This window comes from Cydia strobilella, chromosome 20, assembly GCF_947568885.1.
Source record: "Cydia strobilella chromosome 20, ilCydStro3.1, whole genome shotgun sequence".
Taxonomy (NCBI): domain Eukaryota; kingdom Metazoa; phylum Arthropoda; class Insecta; order Lepidoptera; family Tortricidae; genus Cydia; species Cydia strobilella.
In genome coordinates, this window is record NC_086060.1 from 7674683 (window position 1) to 7700170 (window position 25488).

Below are 25488 nucleotides of genomic sequence, written 5' to 3' on the forward strand. Positions count from 1 at the left end.
TATGTCTGTTTCTTTGTGGCCTCCTGTAGCCTAAACGGCTTGATGGATTTTGAGAGGTATCGTTAGATTCATCTTGATCACGGGAGTGTCATAGGATACATTTTATCCCGAAAGTCCTACGGGATACAGAGATAATATTTTCTTTACTTTCTTTGAAAAAATTTGATGTATGAGGTATCATTAGATTCGCCTTGATCACGGGAGTATCATAGGATACATTTTACCCCGAAATTCCTACAGGAACATGTTAATTCTTCGTAAACTCAAGCCACCCACGCGTCAGCAAGCAATGAGCAAATAACTTGTTCTGCAAGTCCCGCGCACCCCTCGCGTAGCGGTCTGGTAGCGGGCAAAGAGGGCGTGGCCTGCCTTGTGGCGCGCGGTGCGGTACGGAAAGGGATATTCTCAAGTCTACAACCCGAACGCGGGCACACGCATGAGGGCACACGTCGTTGACGGTCGACTTTTCTAAGTATTTTTTTCGATACTTCCTCTTTATATAACTTGTTCTTTTTTGTTCGTGTTTCGCTCTTTACATTTATTCATTCTTTCTAATTAATTAACTCATTCTTTCGTTTCTTCTTTTCACTTCCTTCGTTCTTTCTAAATAAGCACACTGTTATTTGGTTCCTTCTTTTCGGTTATTTTTTACGTTCTTTCATATTAATTAAATAACTCGTTATTTTTTGTTAGTTAAAGTGACTTTTTTTTTAATCAATCCTCACTTATACTATTTTTTAAATATTCGTACCTTTCGTTTAAGTGGTGCCACAGGCTACACACAGGCTACAGGCTGTATACATAGAGTTCGACGTTCGTACTGTTAAGGGCAATCAATTGGGTGTGGGTGTTCGCATAGAGCCCTCCACTGTCGACTTTGATGCGCTTCGCGGACAAGGGAAAATTGAACGGAGGATGCTGCCTTTGATACATTGTTGGGCTGTAACGGTACACAAACTGCAAGGTACCACCTTAGATCGGGCCGTCGTGGACCTATCAAATGTGTTTGCAAAGGGTCAGGCTTATGTAGCCCTAAGCCGTGTTAAAACACTTGCTGGGTTAGCAATAAAAACCCTTGACCCCAAAAAGTTGTTATACCGGCCCACGACGAATGTTCTTTAACTGAACTTAAACGTTTGCGAGACTTTCAGCAATAATGACTTCAGTGCCAATAGTCCAGATTGGTGGTAATGAAGTAATTATCACTGATAGTTGGTTGTATGGGGACCACTCGCGATTCAAGGTCAAATGCCCCCTCGTTCTTGTTAGGATCGTCAGGTATAAACTGCAAGGAACCACCTTGAATCTGGTCGTCATCGTAGAACTTTCAAATGGTACTTACATAATAATCTACAAAATTTTCGTTAAATAAAAACAGCTAAAAAGTTATAAATAAAAAAATAATTATTATTCAAAAAAAAAATACCCGACTGCACACTAAAAAGATGAAAACAAGCCCCACAAGAATATTGTTGAATCAAATGCTAAAACCAAGCTATGGAATACCGTTTAAACAATATAAAATGCACTATGAAAAGTGTTCGTAATCGAAAGTTAAATAAATAAAAACTTATCCTAAATACTAACTAAATATAATTTATAAATGTTGATGGTAAGTATCGCACGCGGGGACCAACTTGACCGCCACCAACGAAAATATCTACCTAAGTAACATTCTGCTAAATAGTAAACTTAACAACCAACAACCAAAATGACTATAAGTAACCCTCTGTTGGTCCCCGCCTGCGATACTTACCATCAACATTTATAAATTATATTTAGTTAGTATTTAGAATAAGTTTTTATTTATTTAACTATCGATTACGAACACATTTCATAGTGCATTTTTAACCGACTTCAAGATTTCAAAAGGAGGAGATTATCAATTCGGTTGTGTTTTTTTTTTTTAAATGTTTGTTACTCCATAACTCCGTCATTTCTGGACCGATTTAGAAAATTCTTTTTTTGATTGTAAGTATATACATACAGATTGGTCCCGTTTTTGTCAAAACGCAGTGTTTTGTCGGTTTGTCTGATGATGATCAGAATGGAACTCTTCAATGACACATAGTTCACGTTTGGCGATTTGTTCTCTTCCTTATGGACCCAGACCCAAACTTGGACCCGGACTCGGACCCGGACCCGGGTCTGGACATGGACCCCAACTCGGATCCGGACCCGGACCGAACTCTGACCCAAACTTGGACCCGGACAGCCGGACACGGACCCGGACTCGGATCCGGACCCAGACCCGGACCCGGAAATGCTACTAGAAAAGTGGGTTAGGTTAGGTTAGAACTGTGACCCTTACAAAAACGAAATGCTACTAGAAAAGTGGGTGGTTAAACCTCTTTTTCTACATTATTAGGCAATATTATAATAATTAGGCAATTAGGCAAAATTAGGCAAAAAATGGATTAGGATAATTAGGCAAAAGATGCTCTCTTTTTCATTTCATTGCCTGGAATCTAAGAGTGCACCATCAATAAGTAAACTTTCAGCGTCATCCCCCATTGAAGTCGGTTTTTTTTCTTAAAAATTATATATTGTTTAAACGATATTCCATAGCTTGGTTTTAGCATGTGATTAAACAATATTTTTGTGGGGCTTGTTTTCCTCTTTTTAGTGTGCAGTCGGGTTTTTTGTTTATTTTTATAATAATTATTTTTTATAAGGCATTTTCGAAAGTGGTTTAACTGACCCTAATGGTTTTTCAGGATTATGGGAATATTCCAAAGAACTTAGCGTAGCCGCTGAACAAGCTGGAGGAATCATTACTCTATGGTTCGGACCTAGGGCCATATTCTGTAAGTAGCTATTTTTATCCACACATATCATAAACCCTATGAATTGTTCAAAAACCGCAAATTCCTACGGCCAGCATAATTGTGTTTGACGTTTGTGTTGTCACTCGTTTAGTTTTAGTTTAGTTGTAGCTTAGTTTTAATTCAGGTACCTACTGAAAATCAGCGTCATGGCTTGTCGTGGCATTATGCTGAGTGGGGATCCTGTTTAGCATCTTGTTTGTATTGTATGTGTTTTTCAATGTATTGTCCAATGTTTATGTTATGATGCTAAATAAATTTGTTTTCTTTCTTTCTTTTTTCTTTTTTCATAAAGATAATCTGTTTTGTTACAACAAACAATTTATCTGTAAAAACGTTAATTGCGTATTTAATAATAAAGTCAAATTCGATTTAATAATGACATTCAAATTTTAAAAATCTCTGAAAAAAAAAGAATATGAATTAAATTAATTTATTATCAAGCTGAAACGTCTGCGAACGATGCTATTGAGCTTAGAAATAAATTAAAAGTGAAAAAATTCACTGTCTTGGGTGAGACTTGAACCCACGACCACTGGATCACTAGTACAGTGCTCTACCATCTAAGCCACCAAGGCAGTGAATTTTTCCACTTTTAATTTATTTTTAACCGACTTCAAGATTTCCATGAAGGAGGTTCTCAATTCGGTTGTATGTTTTTTTTTATGTTTGTTACTCCATACCTCCGTCATTTCAGGACCGATTTTAAAAATTCTTTTTTTGATTGTAAGTATATACATACAGCTTGGTCCCGTTTTTGTCAAAAAGCAGTTCTGATGATGGGATCCATGAGGAATCAAGAGAACTCCTCAACAATATAGTGATTTTAGTATTTTCATCAACAAATCAAGCACTTACATTTAAAAAAGTGACATTTGATGAAGTGAAACTGCTGATGATGATCAGAACGGAACTCTTCAATGACGCATAGTTCACGTTTGGCGATTTGTCCTCTTCGTTATATTTGTTAAGCAAGTTAGGTTTTCAAGAAATATTTTTGTGAAGCTCAAGTTCTGATGATGGGATCCATGAGGAATCGAGGGAACTCCTCAAACGTGAAAGGCATACATATAGTGATTTTTGTATTTTTATCAACAAATCCAGTATTTCCATTTTAAAAAGTGTCATTTGATGAAGTGGAACTGCTGATGATGATCAGAATGGAACTTTTTAATGACGCATAGTTTACGTTTGGCGATTTGTCCTCTTCTTTATGTTTGTTAAGCAAATTAAGTTTTTAAAACATATTTTGTCAAGCTCGAGTTCTGATGATGAGACCCACGAGGAACCGAGGGAACTCCTCAAATGTGAAAGGCATACATATAGTGATTTTTGTATTTTCATCAACAAATCCAGCATTTACATTTAAAAAGGTGACATTTGATCAAGTGGAACTGCTGATGATGATCAGAATGGAACTCTTCAATGACAAATAGTTCACGTTTGGCGATTTGTTCTCTTCCTTATGGATCCAGACCCAAACTTGGACCCTGACTCGGACCCGGACCCGGGTCTGGACATGGACCCCAACTCGGACCCGGACCCGGATCGAACTCTGACCCAAACTTGGACTCGGACAGCCGGACACGGACCCGGACTCGGATCCGGACCCAGACACGGACCCGGAAATGCTACTAGAAAAGTAGGTTAGGTGGGTGGGTGGGTTTTTAACTGCGATTCTCACAGAACAGAACTGCTATCAGAAAAGTAGGTTAGGTTAGAGCTGTGACCCTTACAAAAAAAATGTTATCAGAAAAGTAGGTTAGGTTAGGTTAGAACTGCGACCCTTACAAAACGAAATGCTACTAGAAAAGTGGGTGGTTTTACCTCCTTTTCTACATAATTAGGGAAAAGATGCTGTCTTTTTCATTTCATTGTCTGGAATCTAAGAGTGCACCATCAACAGTAAGTGAACTTTCAGCGGCATCCCCCATTGAAGTCGGTTTTTTTTCTTAAAAATTATTAAGAATATGTTGACCTCATTTCTACTATAACTCGATATTCCGTTTTATTGAGTACGCGATCAAATGCCGCAATTGTGGCCGTAACATGCGGATCCTGGACACATCATAGAGACCTTATTATATGTGTGTGTTATGTATGTGTGCTCATTATAAAGCATAATTGCATGCTTTCAGCTCATTTCATAAACTCACACTCATTATGCAGCAGTCACAACATAAACTATCGTAAAATGTGCCTTTTTGCAGTTTACCCATATCACAGGATAAATAATAGTACTGTACTACCAAAGATAGATATAACTTCGTAATAGATGGATACAGTCTAAGGAAAAAACGTACCTCGAAAATCACGAAAATTTGATTCTCGATCAGAGGGCGCCACTAGTTTTGGCCTACTCTCGTATGACGTCTCGTTGACGGTTTCGTTTGTTATTTATAATTATAAAGTACATCAGTGAAAGAACATGGGTCAAAATCATATAAAAATAATTAATACAAATAAAAAAATCATTTATCCATATTTAAATACATTTTAACGTATTTTTATAAATCTTCATTTTTAGTTTTAAAGTATGTCGATAGATGGCAGTGAATTTACAGCGGTTACAAAATTTACTATGACAGTACCACTCTATCTTATTATATCCTCTTTGGTACTACGTACAGAAGGCTCACTGTATAACAAAACCCCTGTTTAGGTATAGCAAACGCGCTTAAACGTTGCCGATTGGACATATTATATACTTATGTGTAGTCAGCATTTTTGTCATTGTTCCTGCAACCAGCTGCGATGCAGTGTTTACTTGCTTGAGACATATTTGTATGCGACACCAGATCTGGTGACGGTCGCGCGAAGCGTAGTGGCACACGCCTGCCCATATAAATGTACAACGGTCTGGATCCGGCCCGAGGCGATCGACACTTCGTTTTCTATGATAGATGATCGGTCATCACGTGACGCTTTCTACAAAAAACGAAGTGTCAGACACCTCGGTTTGGACCTGGACTATTCTAGCCTGTTATCCTTAAGGATGATGTATAGAAATTCACACATAAGTAGGAGGAGACCGGGTATGGTTGTCTCTAGGGTCGGCTATCACAGCGGCCATAATACTCCTAAACCACTGAACGAACGTAAAAATTAATCGACTCATTCATTATGTAGGTAAAGAAAAAGAAGGCTTGCGAACTTTCGACACTGGTTGAATGATTTTGTATATTTTTAGGTATCAACGACCCAGATGACGCTTTCACCGTGCTCAACTCGTGTTTAAAAAAGAGTTACCTTATAAAAATAGCTTTCGGCTGGTTCGGCGACGGACTGCTTACTTCCGATGGTAACCAAATACCACTTATCGTTTCTTGTTACATAAGACCTGTTTACACTTTTTCCACTAAACGCAAGTAGCAAATATATGAACTCACACTAAATACTAATCAATGTGTATACACGATGTTAGGTGAAAAAATTGCGACAATGAAACTTCCAACATTAATATTGTTATAGAATAGAGGTACATAGAGAGCTGTCACCCAGGTTAGCCCTATTAATTTAAATTTCAATTTTTTACCCAACTGCCGAAGAAGAGTGTCGAGATTTTCCAGTGTCTTTCTCATTTTTCTGGCAATTTTTTTTATCAATAACAGTAGAATTAAAATATATAGGCACCTTTTTTGATGTTATAATTACTAGTTCTTAGGGATTCCACCAGTGTGAGGCACTGCCCAGGTAGAAAAATGACGTCAGCGACGTCTTAATGACGGCATTATTACGTAATGACGTATAAATGCTACTGGGGTGTGTGGCACAAGGATTTAGTACTGAATTTACTTGTGCCGCACAGTGCCGCACACTGGTGGCCCGCCTTTACGTCTTACCAGACTTTCTATGTTCACTTTACGGCTATTATATCGGTTTTTAATTCGACTTGCTTATAGTGGCCACATGGAAGAACAATCGCAAGCTGCTGAACCCGACGTTCAGCCAGCACGTGCTGGACGGGTTCCTATCCATCTTCAACCGGCAGGCCACGCTGCTGGCTCTGGAAATGGAACAGTCGGCTGGAAGAGGCCTGTTTGATCCTACTAATTACTTCCAAGAAGTTACCCTCGAGACTGTTTGCCGTAAGTAGCTGCAGAATCTTTTGTCATTTCATTTCATTTCATTTATTTCATTCACAAGCAATATTTACATCGCATTGGAAATTATACATTAAAATACTTAGGCTAACACAAAAAAAATACACAATAACATACAAGGAATAAACGTTAATTTGCTCAAATATAACAAAAATGATTTACTAATGAAAAAAAAAACAATTACAATTATAAAATATGTCAATTACGCAATAATTCTATTATTTATATTGTATATGTATGAATAATTCTAATTTGAGTGTATATAATGTCAATTCAATAAATAATTTTAATTAGTAGGCTGACAAAAATTTTCCACTGAGTAAAAACACTTGCTTAGCAAAAAAGTGTTGAGCTTGGTTTTAAACCTGTTTACATTGACGATCATCTTCAGTTCAACCGGTAATCTATTAAAGAGAATAATGGCCTGATAGCTTGCTGAGTGCTTAACTATGTTAAGCTTAGCCGAGATTGTTTGTGGCAAGTCTTTTCTCCTAGTAGCTAGACGGAGTTCTCTGTCTTCTGGTGTTTCTATATTAGAAATAGACTTAACTAAATCTGTTAGTACCACCAATATATACAGACTAGGAACGGTGAGAATTTCATATTCCAAGAAATAGCTCTTACAGGACTCTGTCTGTCGGTGATTAATTTCCACTTTTTCATATCCTCTAGCCACATACCAAGAAAAACTTGCTAAGACAAATGCAATTTTGATTTGACAGAAAAAATATTGAAATTTCAATGGAATTGAAGACCTTTTTATGGCCTGAGGGCTATAAAATATTAAACACATCACATTAGCAATCGGCTGGAGACCAGTTCGATCCTACGGATTACTTCCGAGACTGACTGTCTGTCGTAAGTCTCAGTTGAAGTTTTTTCAGTCATGGCTACGAAACTCACGCTCTGAGCATGTACGGTTGACTCCAGCCGCCATACATTGTGTAAAGGTCGGATTCAGACTACACAAGGATTATTGCTGGAGTATTGCAGCACGACATTATTACTGCCGACTGCATTGCTGCCGCAAATGTAAAAATATCCATGTTGAGATTTGCAGCAGCAATGCAGTCGGCATTAATGTCGCGCTGCAAATTAATGCAGTAATGCAGCCGACTGCATTCACGTTTAAATGGTAAATTTATCCAGAATTTTTTATTAAATTTCGTAAGGCTAATTTTCTTGTATTAGCGTTGTATTCCCTTGTAAGCAGCTGTAGATACTTTCAAGGGAATAACTCCGCAGCAACAGATGCAAAATGAGTCACTTCTTTATCTTCAGTTTTCCTTAATATTTGTAAAAACCTACAGAAACCGTTTTTGGCATTTATCTGGACGACCGATCAGTCATCGACAGGGAATACAAGAAGGCACTTGCTGTCGCACTGGACGGCTCCGCTCAGCGGCTGGGCAGATTCTGGCTCCATTCTGACTTCCTCTACCAGTTCTCTGCGCTTCGAAAAACTATGGACGACGCGGTGGCTGTTGTTCACAAAATGTCTAGAAGTGTAAGTGAAACTCAAACTCAACGCAACTCAAACATTTATTTAGCAAATCGGCCACAACACTTTTCATGCTTTACAAGGAATTAAAATATCTGAACTTAATTAATAAACAAATCAATTTTGCTCAATATAATAACACCGATTCTGTAACAGGTAAAGGATGACTCACGTTAGACCGGGCCGTGACCGGGCCGGAGCTTTTCTATGACATGACAGGTGATCACGTGATGCTTTCCATAGAAAACGAAGCGCCGGAAGCTCCGGCCCGGTCACGGCCCGGTCTAACGTGAGTCATCCTTACAACAGTTCGCAATTCAAGTCCCATTTTTAGTGTAGGTAAGTAGTTAGTAACAAAATAATTTGTTACTGTTATGCAATGATTTCTTTCAGTGTATGGCGTTCTAGTCTAGATGGATCGTGACCTATTATCATGAACAGAAAGACAAATGTGTAAATTCGACTCGCACCTGACTTTGTTATTAAAAATTTCGATTTTCCTTGAAGGTATTAAACAAGAGAAGAGCAGAAAGACAGAAAGCGAAAGCAGCCAATACGTCTTGTAAGTGTTAAAATATGTAAAGGGAGTAGACGTGGAGTAGACAGTTTAATAGTACATTACTACAGAGGCCGGGAAGTAAGGGGTTGCCGGCCGAATGCATATATACGGCCGAACGTAGTGAGGCCGGATAGTTATGAGGCCGACAACCCCTTTTCACGCCGATGTATGTATAGTGCTTTTCTCAAACATGCAATGAAATAAATAAAGAAATCTCCACGAAATCAAAGTTTTAATTCTAAAGAAACTAAAAGTAAACCAGGCACAAAATATAACTACCACCTGTACCTATCTTTATCACACGTGTCGTATATTTTACACATGTTGTTAATCAATTTAATTTATTACACAAATGTTCAAAGGTATATTTATGTATCTTTGATTTTTCGCCTTGCATCCTTCTGACTGTAGTTTTAGCCACATAACTAAGATTACATCGTTTTTTATGTTGATATTATGCTTCACATACATCGTTGCCTTAAACATGGAGTATAATTAACAGGTATTCATTTAATATTTTCGTCGGAACTCATATTAAATAACACAATAAACGACGCACAATAAATTCAATAAAATAGAATTACAGATACACAATGAAAAATGTTCAACTTTACCTCCAAAACGATTAAAAAAACACGAACGCGTGTTTGAGTAGACATTTTTACCGCTAATATTTAAATGAAATATAGTTTGTCAAAGGACTGTCTCATTTCAAACATAGACAGAGATAATCATACTATCTTTGTCTTACACTGGTACTAGCACCCAAAAGAAAAGGATGAGTATAGTTTTTTTGTTCTTATTTACTGACAAACAGGTTTGACCAACTATATTTTAAATCTGTATTTGTAGGTAAATTTGCAATTCAATATTATTGGAATTTGTTAATAATGTTTTATTTATATATTTTTTGTAAATTCGATACAAATAAAACTGAAAAATATATTAATTATCGTTTATTGTTTTTTTTAAAGGGGTATTGGCAGAATGTCATTTCGAACCATAAGCAAATATTGGTTATAGTTTTTTTTTTGGCTGAATGCCATGATGCTGTGTCACAAATATATGTGAAATGGAAATTAAAAAAGAGCCACTTCCCGGCCTAGGCCTGCAACTTTGTATGAAATTTCATTACAGGCCCCTCGTCTAGCCGCGCCGGAGTCGTGATACTTCCCAGCCTAATATAAAGAACGTAATATCAATATTACATAGCATGTTTGAGAAAAGATATTTACAGGCTTTTTTTAATACAGTTGCTCAAAAAGTGCTACTTTTCGTGGCTGTTTAGCGTGCGGAAAGTTGGTTTTCGCGAACTAGTGCTTTTTATTTTTCCAATTTTTTTAAATTTTTACTTGTTGCAATTCATGACTACTTATTGATGAGTGTTAATATTAGTTTCATTTAAACGTCGTAATCAACATAAAAACCTACTGTTAATGTAAGAATACGAAAAATATGCATATTTCGTATTTTATTACTTATCTCTTCATCATTATAAGTATAATAATACGTTTATTTTTTAATGTTGAAAAACCGTTCTTAATAAGTTGTCTGAATGGAACGGAAGGCCTGTCAAAGAAGAGGCATATTTTCTTACTGCAAGAATGTTTTAAGTTTCCAAAGGCAACATTCGATATTGTTTTTATAAATATACGATACACAAATAATCATAAATAACGATGTTTAGGTAATAATAGTACAATGTTTTAATATTTACAATTGTTTCTGTCTTATAGAACATGCATTTGAAAAAAAAACTTTCATTGAAGGGGGTTCAATAATAATAACAAAATCTATTCTAGTCGAATAAAAGCTAGAAAAACACTTCTTCATAATAATATTGTCTTCGGTTACCGCGATAGTTACTCATGAAATAAAACTATGAAAACGGATTATACACGCGATAAACAATATACGCGATATAATCCGTTTTCATAGTTTTATTTCACTTCTTCATAATGTCAATGTCAATGATGTCACAGAATTAATAATATAAAAGTTTCGAATTCCGTTCCTTACTTGTTGCTTTTCTAATTTTTTCGCAACTGTATTAAAAAACGTCGTTCGATACACGTGCGGAAATGTCATTCTTTCCGCACTAGCATCGAAATGTACTATTATTTAACTTACACTGATCAGTGCCTGTCTAATGTAAGTTGTCTTCAAAAGCAAGCTATTTAATTTTGGGCCAATTGATAAAGCAACGCAGTCATTTACTTTGGGTTTGTATGAATTGTCTCGATTGGCAGTGTTGATAAAAAAGTACAGTTGGCAATAAAATTAAAAATAAAATAAAACAGGACATGCCAAATGTTAGAGTATGTCTGAGCTAACTGCGTGGCATGGAAAACGTAATGTATTTATAGAAATGTCATATTCCTAAGTTTAAGGTCGCGCTTCCACACTCTATCTTTGCCAAGTGGGCACAGGGTTGGCTTAGACGGACGCTAGTCAATCTTACCAAAGATAGATATAACTCCGTAATAGATGGATACAGTCTAAGAAAAAAACGTGCCTCGAAAATCACGAAAATTTGATTCTCGATCAGATGGCGCCACTAGTTTTGGCCTACACTCGTATAGAGGGCGTTGACTGTTTCGTTTGTTATTTATAATTTTAACGCATACCAGTGAAAGAACATGGGTCAAAATCATATACAAATAATTAATGCAAATAAAAAAACCATTTATCCATATTTAAATACATTTTATCGTATTTTTATAAATATTTATTTTTAGTTTTAAAGTGTGTCGACAGATGGCAGTGAATTTACTGGGGTTACAAAATTTACTATGACAGTACCGCTCTAGTATAAGTTACTCTATGATCTTACTATATGAAGGGTACACGGAAAGAACATGTCTAGTCACTTTAGTAACATTTTGAGTAATCGCGGTTTCAAAATTTGGAACCATGTCAAAATGTATGGTAATTCTGTGACCAGGTCTTTTATAACTAAAAAAAAGTTGTGTTACATATTGTGATAGCAAAAGATATAACCAATAGTTCAATAAGAGCTCTACATTTTGAAATGAAAATCTCATTTTCCGAAAAAAGTGACTAGACATGTCCTCTCCGTGTACCCTTCATAATTATTATCTTTTTCATTTTGTTAGCCCGCCGCTTCATAGCGTTCCTGGACCTGTTGTTAGACCTGTCAGACGACGGGTCGTTCTCAGATGACCAGATCCTGAATGAGCTGAACATCTTCATAGCGGCCGGCTATGACACCTCGTCTCGTGCCCTCGTGTCCATCATGGTGCTGCTGGGGACTCATCAGGATGTGCAAGAGAAATTATATAAGGAGTAAGCGCAGGATTTTTGTTAAGACAGTAAAACTAGCCAACTTTGCTTTCATGGTTATATATTTGCCTAAAAATATTTTTTTAAACATCCGAGATAATCATGTGTCATGTGTGGAAATGAAATCTACAGGCTATGTATTTACTTATATACATAATCCAGTATGAGTAGCTACATAGTGTTCGTTTGTCTGTCATTTTTAATTGTCTACTCTCAGTCGCTCAAAGGTTGACTGGAAGAGATCCCTAACAGGGATAAGTTCGCCTTTGTACATTGTATACTTTCTGTTTAACACGTTCACTGCGAAGCTGCATTTTGTGAACTCGCTGTCAGTGCGTTACAACCCATGAAAGTCCTGTATTGAACTTTCTCGCTATGCAGTACAAGTCAAATACAGCCTGTATGAAGGGGTTTATATTTTACCTAAAATATTTTTACTAAATATATACTTATTAAATTTAATTATGACAATGTTAAGTCTAATAACTAATCTACCTTATATTACCTTCGCCGAAGTTGTTGACTGTTGGTTGAGCTTTTATAGACGAATTAATTAACAGGTCAGATATGACTTGTGACGCACAGCCAGGACGGGCACAGGTAAAAGTGTCGATGATTCAGTAGTGATGGGAAAGATAAACAAACAAATATATCGATTCAATTTATTCATTTTTTTTAATAGGTATATATTTTTAAGGCAATTTTAATTGTGTATGCATTTTTGTATATAAGATTGTTTTCGTCTTTGAAGGAAACTTGTCAATGACTACACTAACGACTCAGTAAAGTGAAGCAAATTCCCTTTTTTACTAAGGGGCTGCATTGTATACAACTCAGGCGTTTACAAATCCCAAATAAAATGTTCATCATTAATTTTCTGTATCATTGTAATCCTCTTTTTAAGATCGAATAATATGCAGTCATTTGGTCACTAGAATCATAATATACAAACGTGTGTATTGATAACAGAGTAACAACACTAATGCGCACTGCCCTAATCTGCAGTGCTATACAAGGCCGTACACAACAGGTCATATAGGCCCTGTTCCGCACTGAATAGCAAAAGTTTTATTCTGGTGCGCACAGGTCTTACGTGACCTGTTAATTAATTTATATTATAACGGGTAGAATGTTAAATGACAACCATAGATGTATACTTGACTATATAAAACAATTAAAATATCACAACATTATCGCCTTCGCACCAGGGGGATGTTACGTATTTCGGTCGCCGCACCAGGCGAAAGTCCAGTACAGGGTCAAAATGACCTGTTTCGCAGTGAACGTGTTAATTGTATATCTTAACCTGTCTTATGTGCAATAAAGTGTTTACATACATACATACGCCAAAACATTACAGGTATCCGTGTAACGTGCGATGTCAGTTCTAATAAAGTCAACATCTATCTACAATATAGAAAACTAATCAAAAACAATTATCCTTGAGCCCTTCTCGCATAGTAATAAAGGTCGAAATCGATCGATGCGCCAAAACGCGACATGACATGTAACGTAATACGTTACATGTTTCATAAAAATAGACCTTAAGAACTACTACTTACCTAATTAAAAATATATTTACAATTGTTAACTATATTACACACTAAAATATACAACATTACTGTCTTAAAACTGTGTATTCAGGAATATAAAATCATCATCACGCTGATTATTTCAAATATGTCGCGCCATAGTTATAACATTCATTCACAATAGTGTTCACATTCGCGAGTGCTTGAATGAATGCACTTATCGGTGCGCTGTGTCATGTCATCGCGCGCACCCGCTCGCTCGTTCATTCTATCATTGAAGTTGAGTGGAACGCACGTCGCTCATTATCGATCTCTGCTACGGTTCGAAATAACGAATCCGTTATCGAATTTTGACTTCGTCCCTACGCGTCCCTCAACGATTATAAAATCACTGTGGTGTTTAATTATGTTTTAAAGTGTACCCCGAATTGGGTAAGTGGATACATTTTATATGTTAGTTGCTTAGGATGTTTTAGTGTTATTTTATTGCTTTGGAATTTTAACTTACATATTGTAATTACAACCATTTCATAGTAATTGTCATTTAACTAAAGATAAATCACTTCCTCACTATAGTTCTATTCATAGTCGTCATGACCTTTTGTCAACCGACCCTCCATTTTGTATTAAAAATAATAGTTGCATTTAAATTCCTTATTTCGTTAATTTACTTCGCCTTTTTGTAATCTCCGTATCTGAATTGTGAACTTCCACGGCAACACAACTACTATAGTGCTTTCCTTCTTGCCGCTGGTGTTCACAAACGCTTATGGACCGTTTCTAACGCATTGTATGATGGCGCGTTCCAGGGTCCAAAGTCCAGAGTGACTTTTATTGGCTGCCTGCTTGCCGCCCGCTTGCCGTTCTGCTTCTGGCCCTTTCCCGACTCAGCGCCACACAGTTACGAGCTGCGCTGAACTCAGCGCCGACCCGAAAGACCTGCGCCTACCACCTCGGCACCGTCAGGGGAGTACTTTGGCCGCAAACGACTAGCGGAATCCGATCTCGACAAGTATTAGCGCGAACCACGACATTTTACCCGCTTTTGACCATCTGAGCTAGTTGTGGTAATAAATATTTTTATTGAACGCTCTTCTGCCTACTCATTTCAAATTTCCCATTCCTATCGGGACAATTAGTAGGTCAGAACAATCCAAGACGCGACGCGCGCGGGCCGCTTTCTCGGCATTCCGGCCCAACCTGCCTTTACTCGGAAATTTTTTGAAAGTCACCTAATGATGGATTGGGTGAAAAAAAAGAAAAAAAAAAAAAAAAAAAAAGGTGACTTTCATAAAACCTACTCTAAGGCGAGAAGTGTGTCTTAGACAATTCTAACTTCAGTACAAACAAATAACTTGCGCCATATTTACAGGGTGATATCCGTCCTAGGCCCTAGTTCGTACTTGGACAAGGAAGACATAGCGAGACTTGTTTACACGGAGGCAGTTATCAAGGAGGTGCTTCGCCTCAGCCCAGTGGTACCTTTCGTAGCACGGGAGGTCGACAAGGACATCAAACTCAGTAAGCAGTTCATTTCCTGACAGCTTGCCGCGAACATCAATCATGATAACTGACTGAACTGAAATTATCTACTGGTAAAATAAGCAAAAAAAATAAACGTGAACATTATAAAACGCTTCAAAAAAATCGCTACATGAAAAAAGACGAATAAATAAATTTGCAATCGTAAAACCGCGAATTGAAAATTCGCTACTCAGAAAAAATGCTTTTGTGTAAATTATCTAACAAGTCATCATCATTAGTATTTTATGGTTCACCATTATAGCTCGGTATTCTATACTGCTTCAATTTGAATTAAATTTAGAACTTATTATTTTGATTTGATTTTGTTTCTAGTTCCATGCCATATATATATATAGACTTTAATATTATTTAGAACTGCTAAAAATTCGTCTAAGCTAACAAAGTGAGAGAGTGTAAGTAAGTAGTGTAAAGCCAGGATTACACTCGTAAGTTTCACTTACGTAAGTAGGGACACAGCTATACTACAGAATGAGATATGAATATCGTTATCTCATTCTAGCAAATAGCTTTGTCCCTACTTATTAAGTAAGTAAAACTTACGAGTGTAATCCTGACCTAAGAGTGAGATAAATGTCATATTTTCATAGAAATTAGACATTAATGATGACATAGTGACACTCGGACTCTATCAATAATTGGACGTAGTTTAGGGAAAAGGATCTAATCCACAATTTGTTTAAAAAGATATGTTTCTTTCAAAGAGAAAATCAATTAATTTAAATGTCATATTTTATGGATGAATCCTTTTCGCTAAACTACGTTCACTTGATACTGAATTCAGTCCGAGTTTTTATAATTAAGTTTTTATAATGTTTTTATAACAATATAAACCGCATTAATGTTATTACTCTACTTCAGCTGTCAAAAAAGTATAAGTTATGAGTAAGTTATTTATATTTTCTGCACGTCTTGAATTTAGGACGAGGAAAAATATATAATATTATCGTGTTTTTCAAAGAATTTAAAAAAGAAAATCTTTTCCATTATTGTTTTTAAAAGAAAAAATATTTTAGTAGAACTTTGATTCATGAGTACCAAATCTAAACTGATATTTTTGTCGCTGGCTCTAAGGTTGACGAAATATACTGCCCGATTCAAACTTTAAGATACGTCAAATATTACGACTAGATACGATATGGATTAGATATGTCAGTGTCAAAAGTGACGTTTGTTGAAACAAAAACGTATCGTAATATAATCGTAATATTTGACGTATCTTAAAGTTCGAATCGGGCCGATAATGTGAGCCGATCTCACAAACAAGTTTGAACAACATCGGCTCAATTTCGTCAACTTTACCTGTTTCCAAAAACTACAATAAATTTTTTAACTGTCATATACTATAGGTCTTCCAAGATTATTTTCTCGGAACAGAACGGGATCTGGTTGCTGCTCTCACCGATCCTTTCAAAAATATACATACTGTATATACACATCATCGTACTTAATGCAAAGAGATATTGTGAATATTGTTTCGACGAATTAGATACTCTCTAATAAATATTAAACGACTTTGTTATCTCTATACGTCTTACTAACTCTATGTGCTTTTTTGTGTAAAAAAAAACAAAACGACAGTAAAGAACAAAATTCTTAATTTTTTTTTTTTAAGTTTACTCCAACAATAAATATGATTCTTACTGAGCACATCGTCGCTATACTTACGCAACCTCATATACGCATCAATCATTTGATGGAAATGTCGCTTATCTTTCATTCGGGATACGAGTGGTTTTGTCATCAAATGAGTGTTGCAGATACGAGGTTGAGTAAGTATAGCGACGACATTGAGATAGTCCATTGGTTGGAAAGCCCGTTCGAAATTTAAGCTTATTTGCATTATAAAAAGGTTGTATTTTGTAGATCTTTTTTTCTCTCATGCGTTTAGTAGAGTATTACAAAAAAATGAAATAACCCACAAAAACAAGCAAGTTGAATTAAACTTTGTGTCGCACACATAAGTCATTAATTTCAATGCCAAAGTTTTGAGTAAAGATCTTTCTCGCTAAAACGACTTCCTAATATGAAATTACCAGTCTAAGAAGCTGATCCAAGCTAGTAACTGAACCTAAGTAACCTAAGATCAGGCTGCAGTTAAAAAACTAATAAAGATAAGGTTAACCTGATAATTTTCCCGCCGTCTCCATACTCGATTTAGTTGGTATTACTATTACTAGAGATAAATCACAAATTTTACATGGTAATTGATAAAAAGTATCGTTAAACCAGAATGGTTTGTCTCGATACTCCATTCCGCAGTACTTACATAATCAAATATACTATACAATACTTAGGTACACATCCAGTTCGTAAACAACACAATAATTGCAAAGAATCACAAGTGAGCGCATCTCATCACACCGGCCGCGGCCGGCCGAGCAAAACTAGAACCGGTCGGCGCATACTCGATACAAACAACATAAACAATACAAACAAATCAAAATAACATAATTATTCAATTTAGTTAAAATAATTTAATTGTTTAAGCATTTCTTTTTTAAGAATATTTCCTATATTATTTGGTGTTATCTTATCTTTCCATTCTTTAGGTAACTTATTTATTAGGTCTGGTATGATGTAATCTGATGTTCTTCTACCATAAAAATTATTGAATTGGGGCTTTCGAAGCATTTGATTTGATACTTGCCTCGTATTTATTGGATGAGAGATTAAGTGCTGAATTTCACTTCTAAAGTATTGCTCTTTTAACATATGGTATTTAAATTACTGGCTGCTGGTTAACATATGGTATTTAAACTACTGGTTACTGGCTGGTTAGCTGCCGGTTAGCTACTTATAGTTTTTGCGAAAATCCCCAGGACAGAGGACAATCTTTTTGTATGAAAACTTGCAACTTTAAATGCATTTTTTATCGAAACTACTGCAATCTAAAATGAAGTCAAAATCAGTCTATCGACTCAAATTTTTGCAAGCTTTCTAATGGTACCCCACTCGATTCTTACAAATAAAATAACAAAAAAGGTTACCCCTCTCAACCCCCTAAATTACCCCCTAAAATAAGAAATAAGCGGTTTTGACTTATTTACAATATTAGTGGTGGTAAATGCTATAACTGTTTCAAATTTTAGGTATCTATGTTAAACGGTCTCTGAGAAAAACGCATTTAACTGATTTGCAAGACCGAAGTGATCCCATACGTGTTCCGTAAGTCAAAATAAGTTTTGCACGGAACACTAAAAATATGATCATCTAAGGAGATTTTTCGGATTAAGGTTTTAAGGCACTTTCCATCCAGGGCCCATCTTTTTTTTCACACTGTATAACCAGTCTCATGATTTAAACACAAAATCTTATTAGATTAAATTTAGATTTATTTATTTCATAATATTAAATTACAATATAAATTACTTTTACACTAATCTATACGAATTTATATTATGATGTGGAAAATAACAATTGATTATAATTATACAAAAACAATACACAATTTAAAAACTATTCTGACGATTTGTTTTTCAGTTTGCATTGCATTATAAAACGAATAGGTAGTTTTATAATGCAAACTGAAAAACAAACAACGATTTTATTTTATTTTATGTGCAAATAAATGATTATGATTATGATTATGATTGCAGAGAACTACACGCTCCCAGCTGGTAGCGGCTGCGTGTTGTTGTTCTGGGGTATCCACCGGCTCCCGATCTGGGGCCCAGACCGCCAGCAGTTCAGGCCCGAGCGGTGGCTGGACCCTTCGACCCTGCCCCGGAGTCCTGGCGCCTTCTGTGGCTTCAGCCTCGGGAAAAGGAACTGCATAGGTACCTAGAGTTAGACCAAGATAAGTCTGCAACAATTTTGATAGCACAAGCAGTGCAAGTGTTATTTATACGTCATAATTTTATAGAAGTGTGACGTTCAAAATAACACTTGCACTGCGTGTACTATCAAAATCGTTGCAGACTAATCTTGGTCTAACTCTATTTTTTTTAAATCAAGCTTTGTGTTGGCATTTAGATTTGCCGTTTAGGACAAAGCAACCGGTCATAGGACATAGGTACGCCATGGATACAAGTCGAAAATGAAAATTGCTAAAGAGATTTACTTCTGATAGTGATAACTGTACAATGTACATTGATGCTTGTTTAATTTCAAGGAAAACCCTATGCAGTTATGGCTGTAAAGACCATGGTGGTGCACTTGGTACGTAAATATCGGATCTCGGCCGACCACAGCAAAGTGAAACTGGAGTATGACGTGCTACTCAAATATGCAGAAGGACAACACATAACGTTACAACTGAGGGAAGAGAGAAAGGAAGGCAAGGAAGGAAGGAGAGGAGGAAGTTAAAGCAGATAACTTTAGATAACGTGCTTTAGTTTTAATGACTATTTTTATATAAAATATTATATTATTATCCGGTTGCAGTATTTCTTAAGATTGAGTCTAGATTACTATTTTTATATAAAATATTATATTATTATCCGGTTGCAGTATTTCTTAAGATTGAGTCTAGATTACTATTTTTATATAAAATATTATATTATTATCCGGTTGCAGTATTTCTTAAGATTGAGTCTACTGTCCAGTGGCGCCCTCTTTAGGGGAATGGTGTTTTCTAATAAACTCGTAATTTTTTGTATACTGATTAGTATATTAATATACTACTTATTCCCCATTTATAGGGTTCCGTACCCAAAGGGTAAAAACGGGACCCTATTACTAAGACTCCGCTGTCCGTCTGTCCGTCCTTCTGTCTATCACCAGGCTGTATCTCATGAACCGTGATAGCTAGACAGTTGAAATTTTCACAGATGATGTATTTCTCTTGCCGCTATAACAACAAATACTAAAAACAGAATAAAATAAATATTTAAGTGGGGCTCCCATACAACAAACGTGATTTTATTGCCGTTGTTAGGGTTCCGTACTTCAAGAGGAAAAAACGGAACCCTTATAGGATCACTCGTGCATCTGTCTGTCTGTCTGTCTGTCTGCCTGTCTCTCTGTCTGTCTGTCTGTCCGTCTGTCACAGCCTTTTTTCTCCGAAACTACTGGACCAATTAAGTTGAAATTTGGTATACATATGTAAGTTTGTGACCCAAAGATGGACATGTAACGTAAACAAATAAAATTTAATCATGGGGACCACTTTTAGGGGTAAATGAGAAAATTAAAAAATAAAGCTTTTCAAACTATATCGTGTTACATATCAAATGAAAGAGCTCATTGTGATTCCCCCCCCCCTTATCTCCGAAACTACTGGGTCTAAAATTTTGAAAAAAATACACAAAATAGTTCTTTACCTATAGATCACAAGAAAACCTATTAGAAATGTGTAGTCAAACGTGAGTCGGACTTAATTACTTAGTTTTTGATCCGACCCCTACGGGTTTTTTAAAGACATTTACCTTACATTTCGCATAAAAAATACCTTGTTTAAATTAATGTACGGAACCCTTCGTGCGCGAGTCCGACTCGCACTTGGCCGGTTTTATTTATTTATGTGATATATTATAATTTATATTAAATGTTTCATACATTCCGGCTGATGTGATGCCGCTGATTTCTATGGGATAGTTAATTTTTCCCCCGGTTTCGGCATTGGTCCCATAATAAAAGTTGTTCAGTATGAACTATAAATTCACTACGCAGAGTGGCTGGTGATAGGCTGGTGGTTAAAAATTCAGCCTGTGTATTCACCTGTTGGTTTATGGGTGTATATTATTCACGGTATTTTTTAATTAGGATCCGTTTTGTGCCTTTCTTATTGACTCGTTAAAAACAGTGTCTGAAACAGTCTGAAGTTTTGGTATTGCCATACTTTAACACTTTTCCCTTTTTGAGGGGAAAATTTTGTTATTATCATTTAAGAAATTATCATTAAATTAGCAACAAATAGAAACCATTTTACAAATTAAAATACCGAAATATATTCAATCATTACATTAATAAATAAAATTAAAATTAACTATAAACTTAACTAAAACTATACTAAACAAAGCCACAAGTCACAACTAAGAACTTAGTCAAACAACTCGTCCCGCGCCCTTCCTGCAAAGGTGCCCATCACGCTCGCCGCGTTGCCACGCTGGACCGCGATAAACAGCCTCTGCATCAGGCTCTCTCCCTCAAACGCTGCCCCATTTACAAGTTATTTTTATTGAATAATTATAATAATAAAAATAAAAACAAAAAAATACTTTTTTTTTTTTTTCAAAAAAGTATAACTCATTTTAAACTTATACTAGGTTCGCCAAACTTGCGTTTAACGGCGAAATGATGCACTCATTTTCAATGTTAGTACCTTAATCTAAATTTATTGACTAACTTATCTTACTAAGGTTAAGCTTTTCTTTTAATGCTATTATTATTATTATTGTTGGCATACCCTACACATCCCACCACCAAATCAAGACATAGTATTCATAGAATTAATATTGTACTTAACATAATTTCATGCCAATTTGACCTTAAATGATTTCTTCTATATATAACAATATTTACCCTATATATCCCTTCCACCATTGGAAGGCAAATCTCATGAAATTATATAGTACCTGACTCATATTACCTTTCTCGTTAGATACTTAGAAAAAAAACCTTATTCCGTGGACTCCCGTTAAATGTTGTATGTAATTACCTTAATGTACCTTAATAAAGTATGCGTTTGATACGCCGATTCCATAAAATAAGGCTTGTGCCAAATATGTTGACAAAGAGAAAGAGTATTTCTTTAAAAAAATATAAACTAAATATACATTTTATGTTGTTATTATTCTTATTTTCTTAATTAAACCTTAAGTTCGATTAGACTTCACTACCGTAGCTTTTTTATTAGCCCTACGTTGGGCCCGAATGCTTCGAGCGGAAGTGGCTGCGGACCCCGCGGGGCGGTCGTGATTGTCTTCACCCGGCAACCTGTCAGTGTCTACCGCGTCCCCGTACTCGTAGTCAAACTCGGTATCCGACTCCTCGGCTGACTTGGTGAAGTCAGCAGCGCTACCCTTATTAGTCTCCTCACTAACCCCTGCGGACTCGCCAGCCACCTCCGTCACCGATCCCCCACCGGCGCCATCTGCCTCGCCCGAGTCGGTGTCCGCCGGTAACCTACTCGCGCGCGACAATGAAAACCTAGAAGAATTATTTTCATCCCTTAACGGAATAATTTGGTCTTGGTGCCGCCGCCAAATCGCACCGTTTCCGACGTCCACTTTGTACGATACTGGACCCGTGGTCGCCGTAATCTGGCCCTCAGACCATTTTTCGCCCTTTTTAGTATAATCACGCGCCAGAACTGGCTGCCCCACGTGAAACCGCCGGTACTGGCCGCCGGCCGCCGCGGCCTGCTTGCTCTGCGCGGCGTGCGCCGCGGCCGCGGGGTCGGGGCGCAGCGCGTCGAGGCGCCCGCGCAGCCGCCGCCCGAGTAGTGCCACGGCCGGTGCCACGCCTGTGGTGGCATGCTCACTGTTCCTATATTGGAACAAAAATCTACTTAATGCCTCTATAATGTCTACCCCCTCGATAACTGCCCGTTTGACTGCTTTCTTTACTGTTTTTACCGCATTTTCGGCTTCCCCATTTCCCTGCGGTCTGTATGGCGCCGATGTGGTGTGTCTTATCGAGTTTCTGTTACAATACGTATTAAATTCCTCCGAAGAAAATGGTGGGCCATTATCCGTGACTAATTGAGAGGGCAAGCCAAATCTCGCAAATACCGAACGAAAAGCTTTTATTGTCGCCCCCGCTGTCGTTCCTGACATAGGCAAAACTTCTACCCATTTGGAATGAGCGTCAATAACAATAAGGAAACGTCTATTCGCACAATCAAAAAAATCGGCATGCAATCGCCTCCACGGGTATAAAGGAAACTCCCACGGGTGGAGCGGCGCGTGCGCGGGCGCGTCCCGCACCGCGCGGCACGCGGTACACGCGCGCGCAGTCGCCTCGATGTCCGCATCCATGTTAGGCCAATAAATGTAATTACGAGCTAAGCTTTTCATTTTGTTAATGCCTAGATGACCCGTGTGGATTTCCTTTAATATGCCACTCTGTAGTTTTGTAGGAATCACGATTCTATATTTAAATAAAATACACCCTAAGTCCGCGTATAATTCGTTCTTACGAATAAAGAACGGTTTTTCTTCCTCTCGATTAGGGGATAATGGCCAACCGAACATTATGTATCCTAAAATCTTACATAACAAGGGATCTTTTTTTGTGTCATTAGCCACATCCTTAAAATTAATTGGCATCGTTTCCAACATATTAAAACACGACGTCTCTGAGGCGGGGCGACGCTCGTGTGATAATGGAAGCCTAGACAGACTGTCCGCCGGGCCGTTGTCCGCGGACCTAACAAATTCAACTTTATAATCATAGCCCGCCAGCCGCGCGGCCCAGCGCTGCAACCGACTGGCAGCCGTCTGTGGAATGCCTTTCTTTTCACCAAAAATATACATAAGCGGTTTGTGATCCGTGCGGAGTAAGAATTGCCTCCCAAACAAATATTGGTGATGCTTAGTCACTCCATAAAATATGGCCAAGGCCTCTTTATCGAGTTGGCTATAGTTCTTCTCCGCGTCGTTGAGCGTGCGCGAGGCGCAGCTGACGGGCCGCTCGCTGCCGTCCGCGTACCGGTGCGCCAAAATCGCGCCGACGCCATACGAACTGCTGTCCACAGATAGCACGAGCTCCCGCCCCTCCTCATAGTGCGCCAAAACGCGATTACTAATCAACATCTTTTTTGCTTTGTTAAAAGCCTGTTCACAATCACTGTTCCATGACCAGTTAACATTTTTTTTTAAAAGTGCATGCAGTGGGTGTAATAAGGTACTAAGATTCGGAATAAATTTCCCGTAATAATTTAAGAGACCTAAAAAACTCTTTAACTGCGTGACGTCAGTAGGCGTCGGTAAACTAGTGATTGCCTCAAGCTTAGTCGGGTCCGGGTGCAAACCGGTTTTATCAATGATAAATCCTAAGTAATGTACTTTTTCTTGAAGAAATTGACATTTTTCCATTTTGACAGTTAACCCCATTTCCTTAAGCCTCTCAAGTACCATCCGGAGGTTGCGGAGGTGTGAATGGCGGTCCGGTCCCGTGACGCAAATATCGTCTAGAAATACAACTGTGCCCGGTACTCCCCGCAAAGTCTCCTCCATTAATTTTTGAAATTTCTCTGGTACACATGAGAGACCATAGGGTGTGCGGCGGTAAGAAAATGTACCTATATGTGTGGTGATTGTAGTGAAACGTTGCGAACTTTCCGTTAAAAGCACTTGCTCGTATGCATGTCTAAGGTCGATTTTTGTGAACTCCTGCCCGTTACTTAAGTTGGCAAATAACTCCTCAATACGCGGTAGAGGGTAATAGTCCCGCTTTAGCTTAGGGTTAATTGTTATTTTATAATCACCGCACAACCTAAGTTCCCCGTTTGTTTTGATGACAGGCACAATGGGAGTTCCAAAATCAGAATGACTCACCCTGTATATGGTACCGTCGCGCTCCAGCCGCGCCAGCTCGCGCTCGACGCCCGCGCGCAGCGCCAGCGGCACCGGCCGCGCCCGCATGTACACACCCTCGCAATCCGTTAGCTCTAACTTGAGAGTTTTTTTACATGTACCTAACTTGTCAGTAAATACTTCTGGGTAATCTTTGCACAATTGCTTCACGAATTGATCCTCCACTATCTGGTTAATTTTTATCTCTCTAATACCGAACGCTTTAAGCCAGTCTCGACCTAGCAGTGGCCTGCCACCGTTTCTGATAACATATAAAGATTGGTTATACACTCTCGTACCTTCAAAGTACACTTCGACAGAGAGGTATCCGAGAGGTTCAATTCGTGAGCCCTGATAACTACGAAACTTTGAATGATCAGTTAACAATTCCTTATTTTTAAAAAATCGTTTATAAAATTGTTCATTAATTGCTGATATTCTACTGCCGGTATCGATTTCCATTTCTACATTTAACCCATCTACTTCCATGTCAACATAATAAGGGTCGTTACCTCGGGATTGCATTTGAATATGGTAAAACTCGTCCTCGGAATTATCACTTAAGTAATGCTGCCGCTTGTCACTATTACGCCGATCACTTTTTGGACACATCACTTTTAAATGTCCGCGTTGATTACACTGATCGCAATTGTAATTAGCAA

The 25488-nt window shown here is 37.5% G+C and overlaps 1 protein-coding gene across 1 annotated transcript in view; it reads left to right on the plus strand.

Moving 5' to 3' along the window:
• Positions 1-19673, plus strand: part of LOC134750752 (uncharacterized) — a 28726-nt gene extending 9053 nt beyond the window's left edge. The window contains exons 4-12 of the mRNA XM_063685994.1: positions 2718-2807; positions 6016-6126; positions 6728-6913; positions 8239-8435; positions 8937-8991; positions 12105-12294; positions 15196-15344; positions 18965-19144; positions 19480-19673. Coding sequence (XP_063542064.1) covers positions 2718-2807; positions 6016-6126; positions 6728-6913; positions 8239-8435; positions 8937-8991; positions 12105-12294; positions 15196-15344; positions 18965-19144; positions 19480-19673 — 1352 coding nt within the window. The remainder of the gene's footprint in view (positions 1-2717; positions 2808-6015; positions 6127-6727; positions 6914-8238; positions 8436-8936; positions 8992-12104; positions 12295-15195; positions 15345-18964; positions 19145-19479) is intronic.
• The last annotated feature ends 5815 nt before the right edge of the window (positions 19674-25488 follow it).